Below are 19,631 nucleotides of genomic sequence, written 5' to 3'. Positions count from 1 at the left end.
TATAAGCACAAAAGCATTAGATTCGTAATTTTGACATTTCTTTCCAAAAAACCATATTCAAGCAATACCCAGAAGCAGTCCTATTAAATGATTTTTTTTTTTAATTATCCCACACACTGTCCAGAAACTACTTTTTTTTCCAGGAGACTTTTTCTAATGTTATTTTACTCTTTTGTGGAAAGTCATTCCAGTCTTTGACAACACTAGACAGACAATGACATTCCACACATGATTATCAATTGTTCAAGAACAAAAAAGACTATTTGGCTTTAATAAGAAATTACTGGGATTTCCCTGATGGTCCAGTGGTTAAGACTATGCCATGCAATGAAGAGGACCCAGGTTCAATCCCTTGTCTGGAACTAGCCAGAGAGCAGATAAGCCTATGAGCCACAACTACTGAGCCAGAGTGCTCTGAAGCCCATGTACCACAACGAAGGACGATCCTACTTGCTGCAACTAAGACCAAATGCCCAAATATATAAATACTTTTAAAAAATTATTTAAAAAAAATAAAAAGAATATACATATAAAAAAAGAAATTACTGTATATAGCCCCATTAAATCTAAAATGTGAAAATGAAGACAATTGTGTTTAAATTTAAAGTTGAGTATCTTCATCTTTGGGCTTTCCTGGTGACTCAATGGTAAAGAATCCGCCTGCTAATGCGGAAGACACAGATTTGCTCCCCGTGTTGGCTCCCTGGGTTGGGAAGATTCCCTGGAGAAGGAAATGGCAACCCACTCCAGTATTCTTGCCTGGGAAATCACATGGATAGAGGAGCCTGGTAGACTACAGTCCATGGGGTCACAAAAGAGTCAGACACAACTTAGTAACTAAATAACAGCAATCTTCATCTTTTTTATCTTCCTATCCAAGAGAATGATTTTAAAACTCAAATAAAAACATAAACCAAAAGACAGCATAAAAGACAGAAAGTTGAATCTGTATTTAAACAATGAAAACAGAAATAATAATTAATCAAAGGTATGGCTCAATGTAAAACCAAGCCTCTAAAATACTGTGACCTAATCAAACTGCTTTTCAAATCCATTATAAGCCATGACTACTTAAAATAACTCTATATGAACTGCTCCTAAAAACAAACAATACTCATGGTTATAATCTTGAATCTAATTTTTCTGTTTTCTAAGATTATATTTTCACATACAGATTCTCTAAAAAAAATTCCTTTACTATTTAACTTCTACTTTAAATAAGCCACTTAACAATAGACTATATTTATCCTAAAATACTGTGTTTTTCTTCATATGCCTGTTGACTCTGCAGTTACTTTAACTCATCATTACAGCTAACATGGCTCAGTGATCCAAATAGCAGTATTAAATTTGAGTAAGTCTGTATTACTACACACTGCAGTCAACAAATTTCAATACTGATAGGTACTCAATATGAAACATACCCTACTCATAAGTTTATACCTTAAGTGAAAAACCCAAACCTAGTTTCGCCTCTATTTAAAATTACCATTCCTACTTATATTTACAATTCAGTTAAAAAATACATTGGTAAAACTTCGGTGTTCTCTTTTTTGATATTGTGAATAATGCTGTGGCAATCTGTGAGTAAGTACTGACTAATTTTCCCCTTGTTTTCTTTTCAAATTACTTTAAAAATAGGTAAAGCTACATTAGGGAAATATCAGGACCTCAGGAATCTTTGTGATGATGAACCTGCTCTTACATCTTGACTTTATCACTGTCAGAAACCCAGCTGTGATATTGTACCATAGTTTTACAAGATGTTACCATTGTGAGAAGCATGGTAAAGCGCAAGTAGGATCTCTATATTGTTTCTCACAACTGCGTATGAATCAAAATTATCTCAAAACAAAAAGTTTAATTTAAAAAACTGAGGAGAAATTTAATGAGAATTCATTCTTCTGCCCCATATCGATATTTTCAAAAAATCTGTATGTACATATGAAAATACCCCCCAAAAAAATTAAAACCTGCATCCCTCTTAAAAATTAAGAGCTAGAAAAATAGTTCTTGTAATTTTTTCCAAAAACCTTCAGCAAGAAGAAATTTATAGTGTTAGAAAAGTCTGATTTGAACAAAGAAAAGTGAAAGCTTTACTTGCTAGCTAAAATAACTTTCTAGATAGAAATATAAGAGACAAATTCAATATGTATAGGTTGCTTACAAAACAAATATATCCCACTTCCTTCAGGCAAGTCTTATGACTTGGATTCAAAAACTAACAAAGGAAATCTTTCAGCTATCATGTGACTATTTAAACCACTAAAATCTAAGCTCAATATTACAATTTAGTTCTACACACTCAAGACCTAAAGTTGCAGGGGAGAGTGGATTTAAACACTGAACTATTTCCACTTTGTCAATCCTTTCAACAAGCTTTCCTCTAATAGGACAGTGTTGTCCTATAAAGTACATCACCTTTGACTCTTACAGAAAGAAGCCCCTCTCTCAAGGTCACCATAAGAATACCTCAGAGAATCTATCCTATCAAGTGGACATGTTTGGTCTTATTATAATGCAAAGAAAATTAACACCCTTGCTGAAAAAATAAAAATTATGACTAATTTTTATTGCCATATTTTTTGACATATTACTTATTGTCAAGACAAATAAGTAATAGGAAATATACCTTAACCTTTTCCACTTTTGATAGTGTCAGCTTTTGACTTGATAGTGTCAGCTATCATACAAGTTATATTTTCCATTCAGAATAAGATTTTAAAATAACATCACATACTATAGCATTTACAGTGAAATTAAGTCAGCATCAAAAAGGACAATCAATAAGGGAAATTATACTAATCACTTACAGTTTTCATGAGGCCAAAGCCTTGGGATTTTACAAATGTTATTTTAAAAACAACGTAATTAGTCTTTAAGTCATGTCTTCAGAAGGAAAGTCAGATCTTTAGCTCCTTATACACTGCAAATAATCAGTCATTAGGATGTATTACATATCCTTTGACATCAGGACAGAAGATTATTAAAGTGTCAATAAAATACATAAATAAAACAATACTGTCATACCAATTTCTTTTAAACATTTCCTTTAAGATAAGAAATGGCTATAAGGCCATAACTACCAGTATACTTTCACATAAAATAATTGCTTTGCAATTTCCCCTATCCCCAAGGCTAAATCCACTCAAAATTACTAAAGGTCACAGCTTTTTTTAATTACAATTTTTTCCTGATTTTAAAAAACACCACACAGAAAAACATTTAAGTTCGTTTTCAATGGATACAAAACCTATCAGTTTTAAAACTTAAAATTTCCTGCTCCAAAGAAACCAATATTATGAACACTTCTACAATGTAGAAAAATAATTTTTTCTTTGTACAATGCATGCTACAAAAAGGACCCACAACTGCTCCAATGCCATGCTAGTAATACACATCAAGTCACCATACTTTTTAATTTTAAAAAGTAAAAAAAAAAATACATAGTTGACATTATTCCAAAAACAGAAAAGTATTTCTAATAGCAAATTTCTGAAGCTCATGTCCCTGACATCAACGTCTGTTACATATATATTCTACAATTCAAGCCAATCTGAAACAGCAATATCATTACTCATTTAATGAAATATACTAAGCATCTACTACGTAGTCAACAAAGTAAGTGTCAAAGTTCTTGAGTCTATCAACTGCAAAAACTGACAGGTACTCAAAACAGTAGTAAAGAAAGAGAAGACAGCTTTCTTCTATATTAACAAATAATTTTCTCTTTCCAACCCAAAAAAACAATGACTTTCCAAGCAATTACCAATCGACAGATAGAGGTGGGAGAAGAGCTGAGGTTTGGCTGACATTTTATGATATTCTTTTGATTAAGAATAATATTAGTCTTTAGAATATTTAAAATCCAAAACATTTTTATTTTACTTGAGATGTAAAACATGCTATATTTTCCCTTTAGGTTGTAATTTCATAATTAAAAATGAATTTTAGTAAATTCAAGTAGTGTATGATTTTTAAATAGAAACTTTTTTTAATGTAAAGTGGTATAAAGGGTTAAACTGGTTATGAAATTAACCATTTCTGATGTTTTGCTTTCATGTTTAAGAAATCGACTCATTTTATTAGGGGAAAGAAAAAAGCAACAGTAAAACAGAAATATATTGCGTTTCAGCCTATAGATTTGATAGTTGGTTTTCTTAGGATGATGCTGTCTTGGCTTTCGTTATTTTTTTCTCATCTCTGAGCGCTAAGGAATAATCTAAGTTAAACAGAAAATTATAGCTTTTCTACACTAGAATGAACCTTGCTTCTGAAACATTTATTTTTTTAAATTATGAGTATAAAGGAAAAAAATGCATTCTTAAGAAATACGGGATAAATGTTAATAATGGAGCAGAGCAGTTATAAATATACAGGAGGTAAATTTAAAGAGCAAAGCACTACCAGAGGAGTAGGAATTTAACTTATTCTAAATGTTATCCTACTGTAATGTGAATGTAGGACAGATTTCTATGTTATTTGAAAGTAAATCTAACTTTCTATTCATTTACAACAACATTTTAAAAACTGTCTACAAAATTGTTCATTTCCTGCAGACTTCCAAAGGAATAGCCATCTTTTAAAATAATTCTTACTAATTATTGCTTGACTCAATTTCAGTTTTCATACACCTATTTTAAGTCATATTATTTTACCAAGTCTTTATTTCCAAAGGTTTAACGATGCTAATGGGCTAAAATTTAGGAAAATTTTAAAATACACACATACATGTATACACAAAAAAACAACACACATAGACCAAAGAGCATTTTCTTCTTGTACTTTTCTAAATACAGAAGCATGATGCAATCCCCTGTACTCAAACAAGATGATTTTCAACTTAAAAATTCAGAGAAAAGAAAATTTTTAAAATTCACACTGAAATTCTCAAAGAAATGTCAATGGATCCTTAGATCTACAGCTCACATTTGGGGCTTGCTGTTTTTGTTGACGGTTTTAACTAAACGCTAAAGAATGGCATAAAGAAAAACACTAAAATACTTCATATTTTTCTACATAAACATATCATAACACCAACATATGAGTTTCTGATTTTAGACATGATTTTACCTGATCCGCTGAACTGACTGCTTCCCAGTGTCGTTGGTCTGGTTTTCCCACTATTAACAGGTGGGGAAAACATCTGCAAAATAACCCAAACGTTTCTATTAGTCCTGAAATTCTGCTAGACTCCTTGCAAACAGAAGTTCATCAAGTGTTATCAATCAGTTACTGTATTTCAGAAAGAAGTTAAAAATGGAGATAAACATTCAGATTCAGAGAGGCAAACACACTTGGTGATACTATTTCCTCACACTGTTTGGAAATACTGGCAATTTTCTGTTCTGAAAATCCAGTCACTTGTATGAGAGATTCTAAGATTACTAAGTTTAAACGGTAAGTGTTGGTCAATGATCTTCATTTTGTAAAAGCAATTAATAAACGAATTCAACCCGTTAGAAATAAGGGCAATAGGCTCTTTGATTTCAGGTGATATTTTCCCCTGTGTTAAAAAAATTTCAAACATATATACACACATACAATTCTTATAATATGTATACATTTACACACACATACACGTGTAAAGTCCATACACATTTATCTTAAGAGGGTTCAATCCAAAAGGCTGGGAATTTTAGTCCTTGACTAGCTTCTTGTAACTGACATCGTTCAGGTACCATAAACTATACCACATCTTGGGAAAGTAAATGGTTAGGAGTGTTGAAGAAAAAAAAAACAATTTTCTTTTTTCACATGAAGTTCAAAATCCCTAATAACCATCAGGGTCAGAGGGTGACTCAACCAAAGCTCAAGATTAAGTTGTTCTCCTTTTCACTGGTTAAATCAAGTGACCCCCTCTGGCATTAAAGTTTTAAATCTGCAAGTCTAGACATTACATCAAAGTTCAGGTGTCCAACTTGGGGGAGTTGGACTCCAGCCCTGAGAACTACTGCTCAAAGCAGATGGAGTTCACGCTGCTTAGTCTCCACGTCGCTCTGCCCCTTTTCTTTTTCTGTAAACCTCAGCAGAACCCCAAGATGCCGCGGAAAGCTCCATACCGCACTGAAGTCCAGCAGGTCGCTCAGCTCCTTGTCGGTCCCTATAGCGGCCATGCGCTGCTGCTGGGGATTCATCTTCGGTCACTTTTAACAGGTCCTAAGGCAGAGAAAAGAGGGTCAGCTAAGAGACAAGCCAGAGACCGCCGAGGCCCAAAGTGTGTTCGGGGATGGAAAGGGGCGCTGAGGAAGAGGAAGAGCGCCAGTCTGACTTCCAATACCCTCGTTCCCCACCGCCGCGCGGGCAGGCGGCAGGAGAGCCCGGCGCCCGCACGGGTCCGCGAATCCACGCGTTTCCCGGCCCGGCCCGGGAGCGAGGCGGGGGCTCCCGCAACTCGCCACCTCTCCCGCAAGTTTCCGAGCTCGTCCTGCCCCCTCCCCGGCGCCCCCTCCCCCGCGCCGCCGCCGCCCGGTGCCCGACGCGCGGGGCCCGGCCGGGGCGGGGGTCTCGAGGGGCGGGGTGAGGGACGATTGGGCATCCAGCGAGCGGAACGGCGGCGAGGGGGGTAGCGAAGTCACTCACTGGCTCTGCAACAATAGAACTGACAAGTTGCAGGGAACGCGCCGCACGCAGGCCCGCGTCTGTTGCCGCCGCCACCCGGACGTCCCCCGCGGGCCCCGGGGGTCGGAGCGCATCCCCCGCGCGTCCCAGAGGCGTTTTTAAAAAGAAAACAGAAACACCGACAACTATCCCGCTCTCGCCCGGCGTCCTCCTCCCCCGGCTCGGCCTCCTCCCACTTTTGCTGCCCTGCCTGCGGACGGCCGACCCCGGAGCTGCTTAACAATGAGCCTGGCTCGGTAGCCGAAGAGCCCGCTCTCCCGCGCGCCCGGGAGCCCCTGCCGAGCGCTGAGCCGGGCGCGCAGGCCGAGCGCGCCGCCCGCGGGCCTGGCCGTCCGCGACTCTCGCCTCCACCCCCACTCCGCTCCCCAACTTGGAGGGGACCCCGGGTTCGCTTCTGTACAAAGGGGTGCGGAGCTGGGGCGCGGGCCGGGGGCGCCTCTGCTCCGGCCGGGACGCGGCGGCGCCCCGCAGCCCCCAGCCCCGCCACGGCGTCCCCCTCCCGCTCGCCGGCCCGCAATTACCTGCCGCCCCGTCTCCGCATCCAACCACCTCGATTAAAGTTCACTTTGGCCGGGAGAGCGGGCTCGGGCTTCCCCTTGCACCGCCCGGCGCTTCGGCTCACTTTGCCCCGCGCGAGCTCTCGGATCCGGGCCGGGGAGGCGGCTTTCGGGCCTGGCCGCCCCTTCCTCCCGGGGCGGGCTGGCGGTCCCCCCGAATAGAACTTGTGGGTCTCCTCAGGCGGACATTTTTTTCGCTGAGGCAGCCTCAGCACCGCGCTCGGCTCGGCTCCGGATCCCTCCGCGCCGGGAAGAGCCTCGGGTTAACCCCTTCGTCCCCGTCCCGCTCCCTCCGCCTGCGCCGAGGAAGTGGGGCCAGCGGAGGGGGCGGGGAGGAGCCGACGGGAACGGGGAGGGGCCGCCGCGCGGCTGGCTGACAAAGCCGGCGGTGGGGTGAGGCGGCCCGGGGCGGGTGGGGCGGGGCGGGAGGCACGCGCAAGCACCCCGTGAGGCAGGGCCGGGCCGCCTGCGAGGAAGCCTGGTCGGGCCCTCGGGAGATGGGCGGCAGCCGCCGTGGCGCCTCCCCCAGCCCGTTCTGCTCTGGCCTGTCTCTTCCCGAAGCGGAGCGGCGGAGACGGAACAGCGGGCGCATCTGGATCCGCGGCCGAGGCCACCTAGCCCGAGGCCGCAAGAATCCTGAAAGGCTTTCCGGAGCAAGCCGCGCTGGACGCCGGACGCCAGGCTTGGCCCAGCCCGGAGGCTCTGGCCCCAGGAGGCAGCGCAGGGCTCGCCGCGGAAGATGAGTGCGTGGAGAAGAAAGACCGGCCACCTTGGCGGGCTCTTGGAGTAGGTACTGGTGGTCAAATTCGTTTGTGGGCGGAATGCAGAAGAGGCAAGACCAAAACCACACAAAGCAGCGTGGGGTTCAGGTTTCCAAACACTCCACTCACTCAAGCTTCCACGTCTGCAGTCCTCTTTTCCTATCCGATTTCCAATCAAGACTACCGGATCGCGCCGCAAGAAGAGTTTTTGTAATGGATCAAGCCAGTCCCTTCGTTTTAGAGACGGCCCAGGTAGGTTCTGTCGCACAGCCGCAGTCTTGGCGCAAGTACTGAACTTGGCCTGAAGAACCCCAAACGGAGTAGAAAGACGACAAAATAACTAAACCTCAATTTCTTTCCATTCGGATATCAAAGTAAGGTTTTCTCCAAAATCAGCCAGGGTTTGACTCTTTGGTCAGTGAGTTCAGTAAAAACCAGTAAGGCCCTGGCAGAAGAAACAGTGAGGAAAGAAGACATAACTAGAGTAACACTGAAAAATGCAGCCAACACCATGAAGGCAAGAAGGAGCCTTTGGAGGCCAGGTTTTCATGGAAACAAGAAGATAGACTCAGTTGCAGATACGAGATTACTATGCATTATTACAAATAGAGCTGTCTAGCGGAAGAAGGCAGTTATAGCTTGAGGGTAAGGGTTTCCATGACGTTGTCATCTGCCACACTGCATTTGTGCCAGATTCTGTAACCTCTCCTGTATCTACTCCCCCTTATCTGGGTAAACAACAACCCTGCTGCTTAGCGTCACATCCCTGGCCTAGCTGTCTACTATAGAATGTGGTTCCAGTGTAAGCAAATTAGCAAAATTCCAACCTAAATAACTTAGCATAGTTCCATTCCCTGCTGCAGTTACTGGTTGCAATGTGCATGACACAATTTGGGCCATTGCTGGGGGCTTCAGGGAGAGTGTTTGTTTCATATTCCAAGAGAACTTCAAAGGCAACCTCCTGTTTCTGCGTGTACTCAACAAATCCAGGAGCATTTAAAAGCAACCCCAAAATGTGAAGGAATATCACCAGCATATTTTATGGGGGAAAAAAAAAAAAGGAACTCCTGGACTTTGGACCGCCATCTTCCAACCAGCAGTTCCTGCCAGGTGAAAATAAAGTAGATGTGGAGAAAGCATAAACAGAGAAAGATACGTTTCGGTTATGTTTCTGAGTCTCTGATCACAGCTTCTGAACCCAGGTCTACCATCATTAATGGAACCAACAGGGTGAGAGTACTCTGCTATTTGTAATCTAATATGTTCTAAGCAATATAAGGCCCAAGGGCCATTTTTTTTAGCAAAGACCTAACTGAACTGAAACATCAAGAAGAGAAGTCTAATTAGAACTGTTAGGCTTCATTCCATCAGAAATAGTCTCAGTGGTAAAAATGAAACGAGCTCTTCAGGAGAGGAGAAAGCATGTAATCCCATTCAAGGGTTTATGCTATTTTCAAGAGAAAAGAAGAGCCAGTTTCTTCTCATCCTTCTCATACAACTAATTTAGAAGACGAAATCACTGCTCAAACCCTCAGTCGTGAAGGCTCCCTCACTCCTTTGAGGGACTGACTGGTAAAGTTTTTCATATCTATTATGACCCATATTGTTACATAGTTTATTTTCCTCAGTAGATTAAACACTCCTTAAAGGATGGGGCTGCCATGTATCTGTCTGTAGTGTGCACCTAACATAGTGCCATGTGTATAGTACACACTCAAAAAAGGGAGGCTGGAATTAAATCTGTCAAGTATTTGACATTAAACATGAATTTATTCTTCATTCTGTAGTACAGTGTTTTCATGTATCATTCTTACTAGGGGAATGTGTTTCCCACAAACAGATTTTCTATAATCTACAATACATATATGGAAGACAAAAAATATTTTTAAAAACTGGAGTTTTGTTATTTGTAATTTCTGAGCTTTTGCCGACCTTGCCAGATAGAGCCAGAAGACTTTATTTCAAAGCTGAGAGAAACAGCCAGTAACACAAATTCAGTGGTAATTAATAGTACTGTTTCTATAGTGTAAGCTAATCAGCCTCAATAAATAAACATTGAAATATATTTAATGAACACTTTGGTACTAAATGCTGTTTAGGAACAGAAAGTATCAACCCACCCTGTCCTCAAGAAGGATATAATCTCAAAGATTTTAGTTTACCGCTCATTCACCTTAACTGGCAGACACAGGAATTCTTGTCGGCATAGTTTCAGTCTCTTCTTTCTAAAAGTGAAGTGAAGTGAAATCGCTCAGTCGTGTCCAACTCTTAGCGACCCCATGGACTGTAACCCACCAGGCTCCTCCATCCATGGGATTTTCCAGGCAACAGTACTGGAGTGGGGTGCCACTTTCTAAGAGCCCCCCAGATCTACACTCATACACCCAATTTCATCAGGGAGATCTTTATTGCCCAAAGAAACTTTTCAGTCAAAAGGAAAAGCAGCCCAAACAAAGGGCTTTGCTCCTTTGGGAGAAAGACTTGAACTTGGCCTCTTATTCGGAAGGCAAGAATTCTAGAAATCTCAGAGGAGAGAGAACAGAGCCAATCAAGTCAACTGGCAAGTTGCTATCTAGATGGAATGACTGGCCTGCTAACATTTTCCCCTTAGAACCAAGGGTGATGACCAGTAGACTCCTGTAGCTGCCTGCGCTATAGAAGAGCAGCCAGGAGTTGGTGCTTTCTTTTCCACAGCTGTCTCCTTGGGACTGAAAGAAACATCATGTAACAATTAATTTAATAAGAAGTATTACCTTCAGTTCATGGCACTCCCATCAAAGATGAATTAAAAGCCAAGATTTTCCATTTTTATCCTAAGCCAGGTTCTACTAGTCATCAACAATCCACTTTCATTCTTTTCTATCAGCCAGCAAAAATCCCTCAGCTTTGAGGAATTTCCTAGGACAGATGTCACCTTTTCTCTCTGGTCATAGCTAAAAGGAGTTCTCCACTCCTTGATAGTGTCATTTATTATTTAAACCATTAAATGCCTGTACTGAAAACCTATTCTCTGCAGAAGGTGAAACTGGAGATCTCTAGAGGCTAGGGGGATTAAGTGAACATTTGGATATTAGATGCTGAGGCTCCCAAATGTTTTTACCAACTCAGTTCCCAGATTCCAGCAGCCAGACCTTCAACTTGCAAGGAAGAGATTAGAAGGTCCATCTGTGTGGAACCTGATTAACCTCTTTCCAAGAGGAAAGACCTGAAGATATTGACATGGGAGGTTCCCACCTATTAGCCCAAACAAATATAGCTGACAACCTCTCACCCAGTCATTCAGAGTTTCCAATCAACATTTTATTGTCCTGTTTTTAAATATTAGCAGACAACCAAGGATTATCAGATATTTGAGGGAAGGCTCTATCATGTGAGACATTTAGATAATTTAGAATTGAAAACCAGAGAGTATAAGTGGAGAAAAAAATTGGTAAAAGCTTTGGAAGAGAAAATTAAGGAAATTTCTTAGAAAGTAGAGAGCACCAGTCCAAAATCCAAATAATAATGACCCCAGAAACAGAGGTAAGAGGGGAAAATGATGAAAGTCATCAGTGAAATAATCTAAGAAAAATCCCCAGAACTGAAGTACACGAGTTACCAAATTATATGAGTTCACCAAGTGCCCACCAAAATGGATAAAAATAGATCTATACCGAAGCATGTCATCAGAGATTTGAGCATACAGCAGACAAAGATAAGACCTTCAAGCTTCCAAAGAGAACACAAAATGGCATCCATCAGTCAACAACGCTAGAGAGCACTGAATCAAAGCCATCAAACATTCTGAAGAGACAAACACTAAATGAAGTAATGATTTGGAAGTATTTTTTTAAATAACAATATATAGTATCATTTTAAAAGCAAATACTGTTTTTCTCTGGTCAATGTGACTTTATCAACGTGACTAATTCCGTATGACTTATGGATAGAGATACACCCAACTGAGTCCCAGATAGAACACACAGTGGCATCACCTGCAAATACACAAATAGTTCTTGTTCTCTATTTTCTCAGCATTGCCAAAGGATTTTTAAAATATTAAATTTTGGCAAGAAAATAATCCTCTTATTTAGTATTATATTCTCTCTTTTGACTAATCAAATTTAGCATCGTATTTCTTGTAGCTCAATCTCAATTATTCACTGTAATGAGGTAAGCTTAAATGTATCAAAATTTAAAATATTTTCTACCAGATTTTAAAATATCTTTGTCATGTATTTTGAAGAGACAGGTGCCTACAACAAACCAACTAATAGAACCATCTTGGAAAAGCTGACAAACAGCTTTTCAGACTACAGATTCTGCTTCATCCGTTTAATATGTCCTTTATTACTAGGAAATAGACACAAAGCCTATGTCCCACCGTTTCTAACTCAGAAATATTCCTCTTTTTCCATTCTCCTCACCGATGTCCTATTTCAGGTCCTCATATCCCTTGCCTGGACTACAGTCTCCCAATGGTCCACATGCCTTCCTGCTCTTCCACCACCCTGCCTGTTTATGCATATGTGTGCGCATGCGCGCGCGCGCGCACACACACACACACACACACACACTCGCTCAGTTTTGTCTGATTTTGCACACACACACACACACACACACACACACACTCGCTCAGTTTTGTCTGATTTTGCACACACACACACACACACACACACACACTCTCGCTCAGTTTTGTCTGATTTTGCGACCCCATGGCCTATAGCCTGCCAGGCTCCTCTGTCTTTGGAATTTCCCAGGCAAGAATACTGGAGTGGGTTGCATTTACTCTTCCAGGGGACATTCCCCACCAAGGGATCAAACCCATATCTCCAGTGTCTCCTGTATTGGCAGGAAGATTCTTTACCACTGAGCTACCTGGGAAGCTGTGCTATACAGCAGGTTCTTATTAATTATCTATTTTATATAGAGTATTGTGTATATGTCAATCCCAGTCTCCTAATTTATCCCTCCCCCTTTTCCCCTTGGTAACCATAAATTTGTTTTCCACATCTGTGACTCTATTTCTGTTTTGTAAATAGGTTCATTTGTACCATTTCTTAGATTCCACATGTAAGTGATATTGTATGTTTATCTTTCTCTGACTTAATTCAGTTAGTATGACAATATCTAGATCCATCTCTGTTCTGTCTTGTTAGCTATTTTGGAAATAATTAATCCTTAATCTGTGAATGTAGTGTACATCTCTCTAAATAGATAAGCTAACTTCTATTATACCATTATGAGCATGTGTGTCAGGAGCTACCTACCTTAAAAAGACACTGAATTTCAGAAGCCTCCAGAAAGGAAGAAATTGGGCTTAAATACATGAACAGACAGAGGCAGGTCTGAGATTTTCATAGGAGTAAGAAAACTTTCTTGATTTCCTCAACTCCTCGTGTGACTTGACCTCTCTTACTTACTCCTGAGAAGAAGCAGATAGATATCACTTAGAAAAGTGTTCTCAAAGTGTGGTCCTTGGCCAGTATTATGACTATCACCTGGTAACCAATTAGAAATCCAAATTCTTGGGCCGCATCCTCGACCTGCTCTGTGGGTGCAGCTCCATCTCAGAAACTCTGAGGGTGGGGCTTATTGGCGGTTTGTCACTAAGTCATGTTCAACTCTTTTGTGACCCCGTGGACTGTAATCCACCAGGCTTCTCTGTCCATGGGATTTCTTAGGCAAGAATACTGGAGTGGGTTGCCATTTCCTTCTCCAGGGGATCTTCCCGACCCAGGGATCAAACCCGAATCTCTTGCATTGACACACAGATTCTTTACCACTGAGTCACCTGGGAAACCTAAGGGTGGGGCTAGCAACCTAATTTTTAACAAGTCCAGCCTGTGATTCTGATGCATAATAAAGTTTGAGAAACAGTACCTTAGTAGGATGTCCCTATGGGACCATAATGCCTCAGAATAATAAAATTGAACATGAAATGGGCTGCTAGATTATAGTTACCTTGAATAGATAATGACCACTGGAGAAATGCAGTGAATAAGGTAAAGCAATCTGAAAGGAATAAAGTACATATAAATTAACCATTTTTAAATGGTTGCTAAAAGCAAAAGTTTTTCCTGGTAAAAAGTCCAGAAAAATGATGCTAGGTGACATCAAGTTCAGCTCTCATCACATGTGGATCTTATAAGTCTTTTCTTACAATCATTGGTATCTTTGACCATTTCAACCTATTAAAACTTATTGTTTAACATTTGTGAAAAATCAGGAGACTACATGGTCAATATTCAAGTTCTTCGGTGCATATTTGCAGTTTCAGCTCGGAGCTCTTCAGGAGTAAAGGGTGTATTTTCTTTTTTTTTTCCTTTTTTTCATATTTATTTTTATTTATCTATTTGACTGCACCAGGTCTTAGTTGCAGCATGCGGGATCTAGTTCCCTGGTCAGAGATCTAACCCTGGCCCCCTGCATTGGAAGCACAGTCTTAGCCACTGAACCACTAGGGAAATCCCCTGTATTTTCTTTTTCTTATTAATATCTGTATCTTTTCTGTAACCCCAATAATCCCTCAGTAACTGTTTAATTAATTAAATGAGAAATTGTGTTTTCAGTGAAAGTTGCCTTGTCTTGAGTTTATTCCCTTGGGTGATTTGATAAAATGCAATGACTTGGATGGGATGGTTTAGATTGTACTTAATTATCCACACTTTCACTTGAGAGGAGTTAGGAAACAATTGTTCTCATATACTGTGGAAATATTTTATTTTGGGACCATCTGTTGAATTTCTAGTTTCACTGTACCAGCATTTTTATGCAATTACACATTAAGTTTTGGTGATTGGCACATTGTTCTCTAAATCCAAAATATCTTACTACAGTTTTCCCTGTTTCATTTGCATTAAAAGCCTACAGGATTTTTCTTTATTGTTTCCAATCTTTAAACATATCACCTTAAGCTTTCAAATTATATTCAGTAACTTGATAAAAGGATGCCACTGAATATTTTAAATATCGCTTTCTTCTGGTATTGCGAATGAAACCTGAGGAAAATACTAGACGGGACTAACTCATCATTTTCCATGTCTTTGGCTACCCTCTTCTACTCTGTTTTTAATGGTCTGATGGTGTTCCACTTTAATTTTACTCTATTTTTTACGAAGTGTGCTTGATGGGATTAAAACTGTTAAAGATAAAAATTCGTTGCTTTTTGAATATCTAAGGTTGCATTTAGGCTATGGCTATGAATTAATCTAGTATTAAAGAAAGTGAAAATGAAAGCATTAATAATCATCTAGAATATACTCTCATTTCCTTCACTTTTTTTTATTTGAAGAAGCGATTTAGAATTTTATTTCTCTTCTAGCCCAAGAATGCCGTTTTCTTAGAAATACAGCTTCATTACACTCATTTGTTGAATCAAAAGTACTCTGATTTGTTTTACTGATGAGCTCCGTAAGAATGGAAGCACTAATCTGTAAGAAAAAAAAAAAATCTCTAACTTGGCTCTCCCAAAGTGCTCCTGTATTGACTTGTGTGACTGTCAGTCACAGTTGAATGAAGCTCAGAATACTGATGAGATCAAAATCGTAGTCTTATCCCCAAAGGATCCGTTAACTTCTCTCAGAGAAGCAGGGGTCTCTTCACTACAGATCAGTCTTCTATTCCTGACTATCTCAAAAGTATTGGTCCCTGAAGGACAGAGCACAGGAATGCAACTGGCCCATCAATAATGCCATCTGTGTGTTGCCTTTTTTTTTTGCTCCATCTATGGAATTGAACTGATTTAGTGATAGGTACACATAGAAATTAAAGAAAAGAACTATTTAAAACATTAAGAGGACTGAGTAATTGGTAAGAGTGTGGGGATTGGGGAAAGACAGAATTAGTGGAAACTAATTCTCTGCACTTATATTACAAATTTAAAATTGAGATTATGCCCCTAAAATAATTTTAAAACCTAATTATTTATTTCAAACACATACAAAAGTAGAAAGAATGGTATAACGAATGACCTTGAACCTATCACCGAGCTTCAACAATTATTCAAGCATCCTTACCTCCATATTAATTTGAAACAAACATCAAATTATTTCATCCACAAATAGCTCAGCACTTATATCTAAATAGGATGCTTCTAAAAATTATGACACTATCATTATCACATCTACAATGTTTATAAAAATGTTTTAATATCACATATTCAGAAAGTAACTGAATATATATGCATACTTGAATAACACTGCAATTAACACAGGGACATAGATATCTCTTGAAGACAGAGATTTCAAATCAGATTTCCCTAAGTTGTTTCACAGATGTTTTTTCATTACAGTTGGTTTGTTTCAATTGGGATCAAAAAAATCCACACAACGAATTGTCTGATATGTAAGTCTGTTAATCCATGGCTTCTCCCTCTTCTTCCAATTGATTTGTTGAAGCAAAACTGTGTTCTTTGTCCTGTACGATTTCCCATAGTCTGGGGTTTCTGATTGTAACTCTCCTGGTGTCATTTAATATGCTCCTTTATCACCTTTATTTTCTGTAAATTATTGTTTATATGTATGCATACACATATACATATATGTACATGTGTGTATATGTGACACATATGTATATATGTGTATATACATGTACGTATGTGTATATACATATGTATGCATGTATATACGTGTGTGTGGGTACATATGTATATATTGATCAAATTTGATCAATTTGGATTGAACAAATTTTAGTTTCACTTTTGGCAAGAATGTTCCATATGTGATGTTATATACAGAAGATGAGTACTTTATGCTTGTCTTTTTGTTACTTTAGCCATCACTGATAATCATTTTCTAGTTGCATCATTTCATTATGGTCTACAATATGATGATATTCTATCATATCTGCATCTATTACTAGCTGAAATGCTTCGTAAAGAGAAACTTCTTATCAACTATTAGGTTAAAATCTGTGTATGAGAAGTGACATAGGTGCTTTATTTATTCTCTTTATTTATCAGTTTTCAAAATGAGTTGGTTCCTTAGCATTTTCCAAGGGGACCAATAGAGTTTTTTCTAGAATATCAATCTGAACTAATAGATGAAACCCACATCATTACAATTATCTTGATTCATATTCAGATGGTCTCTGACCAATGGGAGCATCTGAAAGTTGATTACTGAGTCCTTTTTGACATGACCCAGAAATCTCTGACACTTACCTTTGACAAGATGACAAGATGTTCCAGGATCACCATGTAATTTCCTGCTCCAGTCCCAAATTCAGCCCTTTTTCCAAGGAGCCCTGGAAAAGATTTGTAATGGTTGCATCCTATGCATATACCATTATTTTTTTTTTATTTCTAAAAAAGAATTTTATTAAAAAAGCACAAATGCAAAGAAATGAACAGAGGAAAATTTATGCGTCGAACCTGGACTGGTCACTTATGATAATATACATGCTACAATTCCATTCTCTCCAATCATTCCACCTTCACCCTCTCCCACAGAGTCCCAAAGACTGTTCTAAATGCCTATGTCTCTTTTGCAGTCTCTTATACAGGGTTTAGGTTACCATTTTTCTAAATTCCATATATATGCGTTAATATACGGTATTGATGTTCTTCTTTCTGGCTTACTTCACTCTGTATAATTGGCTCCAATTTCATCCACCTCATTAAAACTGATTCAAATGCATTCTTTTTGATGGCTGAGAAATACTCCATTGTGTATATGTACCAAAGCTTTCTTATCCATTCATCTGCAGATGGACATCTAGGTTGCTTCCATGTCCTGGCTATTATAAACAGTGCTGCAATGAACATTGGAGTACATGTGTCTCTTTCAATTCTGGTTTCCTCGGTGTGTATGCCCAGGAGTGCGATCGCTGGATCATATGGCAGTTCTATTTCCAGTTTTCTGAGGAATCTCCACACTGTTCTCCATAGTGGCTGTACTAGTTTGCATTCCCACCAACAGTGTAAGAGGGTTCCCTTCTCTCCACACCCTCTCCAGCACTTATTGCATGTAGACTTTTGGATAGCAGCCATTCTGACTGGTGTGAAATGGTATCTCATTGTGGTTTTGATTTGCATTTCTCTGATGATGAGGGATGTTGAGCATTTTTTCATGTGTTTATTAGCCATCTTTATGTCTTCTTTGGAGAAATGTCTGTTTAGTTCTTTGGCCCATTTTTTGATTGGGTCACTTAGTTTTCTGGAATTAAGCTGCAGGAGCTGCTTGTATAATTTGGAGATTAATTATTTAACCAGTCCACTATTGGGGAGGAAGAGGCTTTAAGCAGTTTCTATTCTCTATTATAAATTAACTACTTAGCCATTTTGTACTTAAATACTTTTTTTCTATTTTTAAATTTAAGAAAGGTTAGTCAGTTGGCCCATTTATGGCCTGGCATGTAAACAAGGGTATATCATTCACCTATTAAAGTCATCTGTAATAGGGGACAGCTTGTGAATAGTTAATTAAAAGGTGACAGCAAGATAAAACCTCTGGTGGGAGGGAGAATGTGGATATTTAAAATTCAAATTTAATTGGGCATCCTGCATTAAATCTGGCAACCTTATAGATGAATAAAGCCTAATGGTCACTGATCTTTGAAAATTAAAAAGAACAACATGTTGTATAATGTAAAGCAAACACTTCTAAAACTTTGAAGTTCATATAGATTACCTCAGTGACTTATTAGAAAGCAGATCTTGATTCTGAAGATCTGGAATAAGAGCTGAAATTCCATATTTTTAAACTCCTGCTTGGTGCTGATACTGCTTCTCCATGAGCCACCATCTGTTCAAGGTTGTGACGGACATGTATTTGTTTGTTTTTGTTGGGTTGGTTGGGTTTTTGTCTTGTCTACTCTTGGCCATGCAGGTGCTTCTCATTGGCTGAGGGCAGCCCGTGAACCTGAATCTAGGGTGCAAAGGAGGACAGTAAAATATTTGACAACTTCTACCAGTTTACTAGTAACACAAAGAAGGAGTTTCTCTGGTGGCTCAGTGTTAAACAATCCGCCTGCCAATGTAGGAGATGTGGGTTCCATCCCTGGGTTGGGAAGAACTCCTAGAAATGGAAATAGCAACTCACTCCAGTATTCTTGCTTGGGAAATCCCATGAACAGAGGAGCTTGATGGGCTGTAGTCCATAGGATCGCAAAAGAGCTGGAAACAACTGAGCAACTAACCAACAACGACACAAAAAAGCAAGGATAGCAGCCAGTTCTCTCTCTTGCAACCTTACAGTTGCCAAGTTAAGTTCCCAGGGCAGTGATGGTGGCAGAGAAAGGCGGCAGAGTCCAGCATGCTAAGCAGCATCAGTAATAGCAATCTTCTCCCTGGGGTGTTTCTGCAGTATGATTTAGGGCAGTTCTGGGCTTGGTTTTCAACCCTCATAATGATTCCACGAGTTATGTACTTTTCTATTGAATCATTCGATTTTTGTTGTTTGAAACTAAGAACCCCAATGAAGCCAAAGCGCCCACCAGAAGCTAGCTGGCACAACCCATCACCTGGCAGTGCATGTATGGATGTCACCTAGGTCACCAGTCAGGATGATCTCTGCTTCACAGGGTGAGGACAATTCTGAGACAGGTGTAACCTCTACTTGGTAGAAGGATCTCTGTTTTCTGGTGTGCATCTCTGTGCCTCCTCTGTCAATGAGTTTTCTGACAAGGACCAATCTTGGCTTGATAGGACTAGATTTATACGCTAACCCTGTTTAACTAGTTATATGACTTTGGGCTAATCACTGTGTCTGTG

The 19,631-nt window shown here is 39.8% G+C and overlaps 1 protein-coding gene across 6 annotated transcripts in view; it reads right to left on the bottom strand.

Annotated features, from left to right (window-relative positions):
* Nucleotides 1-7,477, bottom strand: part of TCF12 (transcription factor 12) — a 397,887-nt gene extending 390,410 nt beyond the window's left edge. The window contains exons 1-3 of one of the 6 annotated variants that reach the window (XM_055437091.2): nt 7,143-7,477; nt 6,063-6,159; nt 5,074-5,146 (exon numbers count right to left, since the gene is read on the bottom strand). In XM_055437091.2, coding sequence (XP_055293066.1) covers nt 5,074-5,146; nt 6,063-6,137 — 148 coding nt within the window. In that variant the 5' untranslated portion in view covers nt 6,138-6,159; nt 7,143-7,477. Of the gene's footprint in view, nt 1-5,073; nt 5,147-6,062; nt 6,160-7,142 lie in introns of those variants that run through there. The other 5 variants (XM_055437093.2, XM_055437090.2, XM_055437092.2 and 2 more) reach the window with 5 other exon arrangements.
* Between the last annotated feature and the right edge of the window lie 12,154 nt (nt 7,478-19,631).

This window comes from Moschus berezovskii, chromosome 9 (assembly GCF_049115385.1).
Source record: "Moschus berezovskii isolate FMDL1 chromosome 9, NW_MosBer_1.0, whole genome shotgun sequence".
Classification (NCBI taxonomy): Eukaryota; Metazoa; Chordata; class Mammalia; order Artiodactyla; family Moschidae; genus Moschus; species Moschus berezovskii.
Note: the sequence above shows the minus strand (reverse complement) of the source record. Positions and strands in the feature narration are given on the sequence as shown.